This window comes from Eutrema salsugineum, unplaced genomic scaffold, assembly GCF_000478725.1.
Source record: "Eutrema salsugineum unplaced genomic scaffold, Eutsalg1_0 scaffold_22, whole genome shotgun sequence".
NCBI lineage: Eukaryota > Viridiplantae > Streptophyta > Magnoliopsida > Brassicales > Brassicaceae > Eutrema > Eutrema salsugineum.
Genome location: NW_006256812.1, coordinates 602,960 through 613,485, shown reverse-complemented (window position 1 = coordinate 613,485; position 10,526 = coordinate 602,960). Strand labels below are relative to the sequence as shown.

General features: G+C 36.7%; 2 protein-coding genes across 2 annotated transcripts; both read right to left on the bottom strand.

Annotated features, from left to right (window-relative positions):
* Positions 1–2: 2 nt before the first annotated feature.
* LOC18015695 (pentatricopeptide repeat-containing protein At2g44880) lies at positions 3–3,630 on the bottom strand. Its single transcript, XM_024154990.1, has 5 exons — positions 3,518–3,630; positions 3,207–3,328; positions 2,823–3,116; positions 2,256–2,736; positions 3–2,005 (listed from the first exon to the last, which is right to left on the bottom strand). The coding sequence occupies exons 4-5, from the start codon at positions 2,352–2,354 to the stop codon at positions 179–181; spliced, it is 1,926 nt and encodes a 641-aa protein (XP_024010758.1). The 5' UTR covers positions 2,355–2,736; positions 2,823–3,116; positions 3,207–3,328; positions 3,518–3,630; the 3' UTR covers positions 3–178.
* A 1,785-nt stretch (positions 3,631–5,415) lies between these two features.
* On the bottom strand, positions 5,416–6,238 carry LOC18015694 (ethylene-responsive transcription factor 13). Its single transcript, XM_006397602.2, has one exon. The coding sequence runs from the start codon at positions 6,168–6,170 to the stop codon at positions 5,466–5,468; it is 705 nt and encodes a 234-aa protein (XP_006397665.1). The 5' UTR covers positions 6,171–6,238; the 3' UTR covers positions 5,416–5,465.
* Between the last annotated feature and the right edge of the window lie 4,288 nt (positions 6,239–10,526).

The following is a 10,526-nucleotide window of genomic DNA, read 5'->3' as shown; positions in this document are numbered from 1 at the left end:
TGAGTCGTTGGTCTGAACATTCTTGGTTCTCTGAGTCGTTGGTCTGAACATTCTTGGTTCTCTGAGTCGTTGGTCTGAACATTCTTGGTTCTCTAAGTCGTTGGTCGGAACATTCTTAAGAATGCTGCTGCTCACTCCCATGCATATGATGTCCCAAAACGAATACTGTGATTGGCTTTCACCAGTTGGTTTCCTCGTCTTTCATGTGCATAAGCACCTTCCCGAGAACCAAATGTATGTTTCGCCGATGAGGATGTGTTGTATCTCCTGATATAAACTCCGAAACAATAGAATTTATCTCAATGGTGCTACATCCGACCTCTTTCTTGGCTTCGTTCTTCTTCATCATTCGTTTCACCATCCCAACATCGTCCCATCTTTTATCTGCAGCATACAAGTTCCTCAGCAGAACATAATTCCCATCATTCTGAGGCTCCAGCTCGACTGCCTTGTTCAGAATTCTCTCAGCTCTTTCTATATCCTTGTATTGACCACACGCAGACAGGAAAGAGCTTAGAATTATACCGTTTGGCACAAAAGGCATGTTTGTAATCACATCCTCTGCTTCTTTTAGGTGTCCCGCCCTGCCTAGTAGATCAACCATACAGCCATAGTGTTCAATCTTAGCAATCAGGCCAAACTCTTCCATCACGCGGAACCATTTTCTTCCTTTCTCCACTAATCCACCATGGTTACAAGCTGAGAGAACCGCGAGCATTGTGACCTCATCTGGCTTTACCTCTTTTAGCATTGCCAAGAATAGATCCAAAGCTGCACGTGCGTTCCCATTCAGTGCGGACCCATGTATCATCGCATTCCAAGACGCTACTTCTTTCTCTGGCATCTCATCAAAGATTTTTCTCGCCTTCTCTATCTCCCCGCACTTCGAGTACATATCAAGAATTGCTGTACAAACTTTCACCATCTTATCGAGCTTTTTCCTCTGCACAAAATGGTGACACCATTCACCCAGACTGAGAGCACCTGTGTCAGAAATAGCTGGTAGCACACTCACAACAGTCACATCGTCTGGCTCTAGCGAGGTGGTTGCCTGCATTTCCTGAAACAGCCTTATAGCTTCTTGGGGTTGTTTATTCTGACAGTATCCTCCTATCATTGTATTCCAAGAAACTAGGTTCCTTTGTGGCATAGCATCAAACAGTTCCCTAGCGGATTCGATGTCTCTGTTGTTGCAGTAACCACGAATCATAGTGGTCCAAGTGATGACAGTTTTATCTGTCATCTCATCAAACAATCTTCTCGCAGAGGTCATGTCACCAGATTTAACATAACCATCCATCATTGCGTTACATATCACAACGTCCTTAACTTGAGGCATCTCGTCAAAGAGCTTACTCGCTACCTGTAGCTCCCCACACCTAGCATACCCACAGATTAGAGCCGTCCAAGAAACCTCACTTCTCTGAGGCATTTCATCGAAAACATTCCTCGCACATCCCATCTTCCCGAACTTGGCGTACATATCAACAACTCCGGTCGAAACATACATATCTGCACAAAACCCAGATCTCCAAATCTGGCCATGCAACTGTAAACCTTGGTAAACACACATACTCAAAGTACAGGACTTGGTCAACGTCGTGAAGGTGAAATTGTCAGGAGCAAAACACGTCTCCTTTCTAAGATCTCTGTAAAGGGCAAACGAATCAGGATACTGACGAGTATCGAGATAGGCCTTGATCATGGAGTTACAGAGGAAACTGTCTTCTCTCTGAGGCCTTTGATCGAACAACTTACGTGCGTGAGTAATCCCAACAGCCGACGCGGAAACGACCAAGAATTTGGTGAAGATTTGAACATTGGTATCTATGGCGTGCCGAAGCATGAAAGCATGGATTTGAAGAAGAGAGAATCTGCCAAGTCGAGGGCTTTGCTGGAGAAAGTCAAAGCATTTTCTCTCAAATGGAAGCCATAACGGTTGAGTTTCTCGCTCGTGTTGCATCATCTTCTTCTTCATCTTAATACAAACTACGAGCTCAGTGCTCTGTAACTCTTAATCGACCACACATAGACAGGAAAGTATTTAAGTTTAAAGGAATCCAAAGATTAGCAGACAAATTCAAAAATGTCACCTTTGAATCAATATAAAGTATTATTTTTTTAAAAAAGGAAAATTTCAAAGTGAGATTATGATGTTGAGGAGACATCCAAAGCATCAATTATGTCAAAGTGCATTTGTAGATCAGGAAGCCTATCAGCAAAATAGAACCTTTCATGGACCTTTAGTTTCTCACCGGAATTTTCAGCTTCGGCTTTGAGCAGCCGAAGCAGCTCATCTTTTTCCTTGAGAATCCAGCCACGATGTTCATCACGCCACTGCCTTGGTGTTCCATGAAGGAAGATGCGTATCGGGCTTGCTCCTCGTGCAAGGCGTTGGGAGATTCTCTGCACGACGTTGTGATCAGTGATGTAGGCGCCGAAAGAGTTGAGGCCTACATCGATATAATGAACTTGAGAGATGCTGTTGAGGAAGCTTTCGTTGGAGGCTGGGATGATCTGAATCGCTTCATGCTTGCTCGTTGATTCTTTCACCATAGGTTTTTCTTGGATTGCAGATGAAGTTTCAGCAAAGTTTGTATGATCATCCAAGGAACTGATCTCACTCAGGAGCTGGTTAATCACAACTCCACCTTTGCTAAACCCGAGAACAATTGTTCTTGGACAGTGATTTATCAAACTCACTTCTTTACCTTCCTTCAAAATGAGACTCTCTGCCTGATTTGATCATTCATACATTCACATTGTAAAATCAAAATACCATAATTGACTTGTTCTAGCTTAGTATCAAACAGAGAAAATACCTCATGAAGGCAATTGGATAAGAGGGAAACGATTGATGAAGAAGCTGGGAAGCCAATAGAGGAATATGATTTTGGTTCTCCCCACCGATTCACTGATGGAACAAAGTCCTTGAAGATCGCAAACGGCCCGTTATACAGAGACGCCTCAACAATCCAAGCATTAACAGAGTCCCCGAACTTAGAAACTATGATCTCAGCTACTTTCTGCAAATCATAGAGTCTCTCAATCACATGATTCCCTGTCTCTCGAACTCTGTCCCCATGAAAGAATATCGCATTTGCAGAAGGCGCCTGCTATTTTCAAAAATGAAGCATCTTTCAATTTTGTTGTTGTTTTTGGGGTCTGAAAATTAGGACCAGAATAAAAGAGAAAGCTTTACTCACAGCTAGTATTTTGGAAGAAGAAGAAGAAGAAAGGCAAAGAGATGCTGCTACTCTGTAATAGTTGCTAGAACTAGCATCCAACGGAATCTTCAAAACGCGCGACCACCGGTCCATGATTTTGACTTCGATATTGAGAAAAAAGAAAGCAGAAACGTTTTCTGTGAGTTAATCGATAAAAAAGAGGTGACTTTGAAAACACTCGTGTGGGAATTTTGACGAACAGCTGGTGGGCAAGTCAAGTAATTTGAAGAAATAACAGAGACTACAAAGAGAAACGTGATCAACGTGCGGGAAAAGAAAAAAGAACTCACTTGCTCGTAAACTAGAGCCCAACGTTCGAGCAGCGCAGGATCAAATCAAATTTTCACCAGTCGCTACTGATTACTGTTCCCAATACAGATTTATAGTATTACCAAATTTAGTGGAGTATTATGAAACAGAAGAAGTATTTTTTTATAAATATTAGAGTTTATCAAAACTTTTCTACCTAATACAGTATATCCAATGTTTTAGGAAATTAAATCATTTTTCTCAATCTAATAAGGAGCATTACCAATTTTTTACTCAGTTTGTAAATCTAAGGAGGACATTGACTTGTCATAAAGGAAAAATAAAATAAAATCTAAGGACATTGGCTGCTGATGTTGCATTGCTGATGTTGCATAAGATCTACAATATTTATTATACTAGGGTTGAGTCCGCGCTTCGCGCGGATTTGAACGTATGTTCATGTTTTTATATGCTATTTCTTAAAAAGAGTTTGTTTGATAAATTTCTTTTTTTTTTGTTTAATAAATAATTTTTATGATTTGCATTGTGTTAACAATACCTATATTCTATTAGTTATTTTTAATAGTGTTTCTATATAACAACAATTTTTTCTCTCTCCATCTTCATATTTTCATATTCTCATAATTTGTTATTTTAATTTATTGTTTTTTTCTGCATCTTTATACTAAAATTTCTTTTATTTTATTTATTTGTACTAAATATGAATATAAATGTACATGTATTAAATGCATATTTTAAATATATATTAATATTAAATTTTGTGGGTATAGACTTTCATCATATTTTGTTTTTAAATAGCTAATTCATCATATTCTTTTTCTTATTTTCTTAATTTTATTAGACTTTTTCTCCATCATCATATTAAAATAGTATATTATTTTCATTTTCGGTCTTTTTTTCTCATCTTTAACATTTTTATCTTCGTATTTTCTTAAATTCTTTTTCATCAGTTGAGTTCTTCTTCTTCTTTTTCTTTATCCTTTTTTTCTTCATTTTCATCTTCTTCAACTTCTTTTTTTTTTTCTTCATCTTTTTTTCTAATTTTGTTTTTTCTTATTTTTACTTATCTCGGGTATGTATTTTTCATCTTCTATTTCATCTTCATCTACATGTTTTTTTTTTTTTTATATTTTGATTTTTTCTTCTTTTTTTTTTCTTATTCTTTTTCATCGTTTTGAGTTCATTTTCATCTTCATCTTTTTCTTTAACTATTTATTCTTATTATTTTTTCCATCTTTTTCTCTGCTTCTTTTTGATAAAAATTAATAATTATAAACAATGCATGAATTAATGAAGGCATTAACTTTAGTATTAGTGTTTTTGTTTTATTTTGAAATGAAAATAAAAATATTTTAAAGTGTATGAATTAATTGAGTCATTAATTGTAATTTTCTTCTTATGCTGATGTGGACACCCTAAATGGAGAGAAAACTCTCCCATTATATAATAGATTGCTAACAGAAGCTTAAATTTGGATCATTCTTGGATCATTCTAATCATTAAAAATAGTATGCCGAGAAACGCACATGCTATAAATTATGTTAATTTATTAGTAATTGTTATTATATTCGTTCGACATTGTAATTGCAAATACATAAATTAGAAAAACAGCTAAAAATGAATTTATATTATAAGTACCATCTAATTTTATAATTTTCGATCAACCGACAAACATGATTTAACAATTTGACGGAATGGCATGCCGGATATATAAATATATGACAATCTCCACGAAAGAAATGTCTTCAAAAATAGGATCCTAATCCAACTTCCTAAAATGTTCATAGGTACAACAAATGCCGAAAAGTTACCAAAAATGGAAAAATACTAGCCGTTCGTTACAAATAGAGAAGTTTTCATTCAACTTGTTAGAGTATATAAATCGAATTCAGAATAACCAAAAAAAAAAAAACGCCCACATTGATTTTCCAAAGACATTACATTATGATCAAAACATCGCTTAATTCATCATTCACGACTATCAGAAAACGAACATGCCGATTGATCCGTCAATAAACCTCCATCGGATTCGGAGTTCATCGTGAAATCCAAATCGAACCCGTCTCCCACGTGGCCAATCCTCTTCTGCTCCGGCGATGAGTAATCGGAGACAGACGGCTCCGGCGAGCGACGGCGAGGCCTGATCCTAACCGGCTCATACTTACAAGAGCCAATCAAATGTGGGAAATTAAGCTTAGCCTTGGATCCCCTTAGCTGAAACGCAGCTCTGTCGTAAGCCACCGCCGCGTCCTCCGGCGTCTCGTAAGTCCCGAGCCAAACCCTAGCTCCGTTCTTCTTCGGATCCCTAATCTCCGCCGCGAATTTCCCCCACGGCCTCCTCCTCACTCCTCTGTACTGCATCATCCCCTTTTGCCTCGGCGCGTGCGATCCACTCGCCTCCGCTACCATCGCCGTCTCCGGCTTCTCTTCCGCCGCGGTCACCGGAGAGGAAAGTGGAGGAACGGTGGGTGTCCAGCCGGAGTTAACGGCGTCGCGGAGAGTGTTGTAAATGGCCATGTCTTGTGAGTCGTCCACGCTTAACGGCAAATCGCTCCAGTTATCGTTTAGGATGACGTTGCTGAAACTCGGGTTCCGGTAAAAAACCGGTAAGTTAACGCCGTTATTGACGGAATCAGCTGAGCTTGTTGAGTCGCTGTAATCAAAACCCGACATTGATATTTATATAATTAATGGATTTTGGAATGCTTCTGAATGGGAGAGAGTGTTTCGAGAGTGGATTTAGAGAGTGTGAAGCTTCGGTTTAAAAGAGTAGACACTGCGGAGGAGATTATAAAGGTATGGACTATGATGGAATGAGAAGGTCCTTGGAAGGTTCTTCTCTGTTTGAAACGACGTCGTACCTTAAGGATAGTGTTATCCTCTCTGAAGCTTCGTTTCTTTTTCCCTCGTTATTTAAAACGAAACGCGACAAAAACTACTAGTTATTTGGACTTTTGGTCTTTTTTTTTTTCCCAGTACTTTTGTCCTTTCTTTTCTTGTTTCTATATAATCATTTTGAAAACTATCTTCTTCATGGATTTTTATTCTTTTTGTTAAATTGTTCATGGATATTAAGTGTCCGAAATTATAATAAAATTAGAAATTGATAATACGTCGATATTGTAGATAATTGATTTGGATATATGGGTTTAACAACAAAAAGACTGGAGAGATTTCTTTTTTGTATATATTTTCAAAAATATATATATATAATGGAGCATTAATATTTAACTGAAGAGCAATATGGTGTAAGCTATATAAAGATGAAGTTTAGTATGGCTTGGTATGAATGATAAACAGAGCATAGGAAAAACAAAGTTTACGATTAAACGTGTTTTTATCTAATCCAACAGTGGGAGTGGGTGGTAATTGATGACCGGGGGCAATATGTAAACTTATTATTCAACTTGATTTTTACTTGATACAAATTTTGTTGTTATTGAGCCAATCGGTTCTATGCTTTAGCCTAGAAGCTTTATATTTGTATTCAACGTACTTGTCTCTTTTCCGATTTAATTAGATTAAATTCTGAATTATTATGTTTTCTTTAAAATGGAGAGAATATTTTTTTTTAAATGGAGAGAATAGTTTTTTTTTTTTCACTCGATCATCTTTAACTATTGGTTTATCGATGTCAAGAGAACTTTTTGAATAGTCAAACTTGATTTGAAAAAAAAGCTAATATATCTATTAGAACTGTGGAAGTCAATAAAATGGTAGAAATAACTAGATTCGTTAAAACAACGACGAGTCTTCCCAGGTATGGAATGGAATGAATATTTTTTTTTTTTGATAAAATGGAATGGAATGAATATAGGTAAAAGAAAACATAAGATTTCTTTTTCATTAAGGAATAAAGCATAAGCTCCCCGGAATCAAACATTTAATAATTTCCCATTAAAAAAAAGATGACTAATCCGAGCAACATAATTTTCACGTGCGAACGAATGTTATAAAATATTATTAAGTCTGACGTGGGAAGGAAAGTCGTACGTCAAAGACACGTTTTGTTAATTGTGACTTTTGTTTTACGCACTCCATTGTAACATTCTATTAAAGTATTCCTTCTTTAGTTATCGTCATTTGTAAACAGTTAAAGGACGTTGGGAAGATGACGTGAGGTTCTAGTTCTAGTGTTCTACTATTTAAAATGTGCTTAAAAATGGGTCATAGGCCCAAAAATGATACCCTTATGAGAAGCCCGCTAAAATCGGTTAATATAGAAGAGGACCAACATTCAACGCAAAGAGTTGGGGGAGTCATAGACAATTGTATATTAGAAAAGACAGCAGTCCACTACTCATGGCTGGTCGGGACAGGAAAGGGACACACCATAATTAAAGACGAAAATAATCTAATAAATGTATGATTTTTCAGTCAACTATGGTTACAATTGATTCCTTTCAACATTTGATTAAAATTATTACAATAGATCACGTAAACCAGTTCAGAGAAATCATTAAAACATTGATTTTTTTTAACAAAAAAAGAAATCACTAAAACGAGCCATTAATTAATGATAAATAAAGAATGCATATTGTATAACATTTTTCCATATTTTCAGCGGTCATATATGATATACATTTAGTCTTTTAACTTCCAAAATAGATTAACCGTTCACCTAACTAGAGAACAAGCGTCGCAACTCGGAAGCATTAAGAGCATAATATACAAATATATATATATATGGCCCTCAAAGTCTAGCTATACAACATATTGGAATATTAATCCAAACATTAGAACAAAAAGATAATACAAAAAAGTGCCCTTTTCGAAGAAAAAATAAAACAGTTATGGTCACTCTCCACCTCCTTCATATCCATCAATGTCTTATCCATCTTCCTTTTTAGTTTATGGAAATTCGAAATTCATTGCATAAATCAAACTAAAACATATCCCCCCCCCCAAACCTATCCCTCAGAAAAAGCTAATGCAAACCGGTATAACTATAAATGTTTCATGATTCAATGCGAATGAATATGAATAAAATTTAAGTCGTCTTAGTTTTTTTTAATTTATAATATATGTACTTTTCAATGCTACGGATTTTGTTTTGTTTTGCCATCAAAACGACGACAGATTATAGTTTTTGTTCTCCTGTATGTGTCTTCTATATATAATAAGATCGTAGTATTTAATTTGCTAAGAAAACATAATCTAAGGGACGACTTTATCAATGGTAAAAAGGATAATCAAACTGAATATAATTAAAGAAGAATGGATGGAGAAAGAAAAAAAAAAAGAAAGAAAGTACAAATACTTACTAATTAAATAGAAGATCAAGCATGAAAGCATGGGCCCTAGCTACAAGATCGGGGTTTGGAATGTAAAATAACACAAATCTTGAACAGCAGCATATAAGAGACGATGCACAAGCAACTTTTTGTTAAAAACATCAACACAACAAGGACCGGTTCGGTTTGGGACAGAGCACAAGTATCGTTATGTGTTGTTGCGCCACACAGGAAGAAGAACAAAAAGAGGAGGGTTTTGTGATCTGACGCAGCGGCATTGAATTCACTAAGTTGCCAATCTCGAATACGTTTCCTGTAAGGGAAGGACGAAACTATAAACACAATGAAGGTCACGAAGAATGGGGAGGCGATCATAAGATCAAGAGCATCCTCCTGCTGCTTTAAGAGTTTAACCAAAGACTCAATCATCGCTTGAGAGAGAACCTGATATTTTTAGACAAGGAGGATATTCATGTTAGGAGGAAGAAGCATAGAGAGCTTTCACAAATAATATCACAAATAATTTACCTTTGCAACAAAGCACCTTCTGTCTTTTCTTCGCTTTTTTTTCTTTTCACTCCCGATAACCATGACAATTCTTTACCCCCTTATATATACTTTCAAAACCCATTATGGTACAATTAATTAAGGGGATTACGTGTGCTCACCTATACTTATTACCATATATCAACAAAAATATCTTTCTGACAAAAGGTATATTAGCCTGATGACAGGTTTAAAAGCAGCAAGGGCATGATTTTCCCCTCTCTGGGTCTGTTCTTTCCTTTCCCGCAGCATCTGCGTCAGCGTCAAATTAAAACGGTGATGACCGTAATACGTAACAAAGTAAAACGACGATGGCGGAGCTGCTGCTAGAAAAAGGAGATGTCGCAGGTGGTGTCGCAACAGTGACCGCATCACCTAAAAATGACGCCTCAAATTCCAGCGTCGTATGAGAGTTGTTGCGATCATCTTCATCAACACCTGCGATCATCTTCGGCGGCAATTTTATCTTCTTCGTAACCGTGTTGCTGCCCTTTTACTCTTCGTCGTAACCGTTTTGCTGCCATTTTACTCTAACGCAGACGCTAACGCAGCGGGAAAGAAAAGAACAGACCCTCTATCTCTCTCACAAATACACACACATACCAATTTAGGCCTTGTGTACCAAACTGTTTTGAGACACTGCTTGCGTGTTTCAGGCAATGGCAAGATATGTCCGGAGAGATGTTGGTTCTATTTTCTTTAGCAAGTGCATATACCGACCTCACACTACCTTATGATGCTTTATTAGCTGCAACATACAAATCCTATTAGTTTTGTAGTAACCTAAGAAGCCTGTAATTTGCAGATAAAATTGATATGCCTTTCCTATAATGTTCTGTTCTGTAAATGCACAGATAGAGAGTTCATATTCTCCGGCAATGCCTCCTTCACACCCCGTTGGAGAACAAAGCCCCAGTGACTTGAATGAAATAGAGGAAGCTATGGCGCTTTGCGAATCAATCTTTCATTCATTTTTTTTTTTCTTCGTTCAATTTTCTAATATCCAATCAAAGAAAGCTACAGAATGGAACATGTTGCTTGTTAATATGATTACTCTAGTAGATCATTTGCTGTTATCGGTACATTAAGTTAATTTGGCTTTTTTTTCGACATTAATTTGGCTATACTGATGCTCAAGATCTTTTAAATAAGCCACTTCTCTCGTTTCGACATTCTTGTATAATTTTTACAGCAAATATACATGAATTGTGTCGTTCTTTCTTTTTTTTTTTGTTGGTATTTGTGGTAA

What these genes read in the sequence shown, in the direction of transcription:
- LOC18015695 (XM_024154990.1), bottom strand. Translation starts at nt 2,354, where the DNA reads ATGGAACACCAAGGCAGTGGCGTGATGAACATCGTGGCTGGATTCTCA. An exon ending in AGCCGAAGCTGAAAATTCCG is followed by an intron (nt 2,006 to 2,255) that starts GTGAGAAACTAA and finishes TAAGAGTTACAG; the next exon opens with AGCACTGAGCTCGTAGTTTG.
- LOC18015694 (XM_006397602.2), bottom strand. Translation starts at nt 6,170, where the DNA reads ATGTCGGGTTTTGATTACAGCGACTCAACAAGCTCAGCTGATTCCGTC.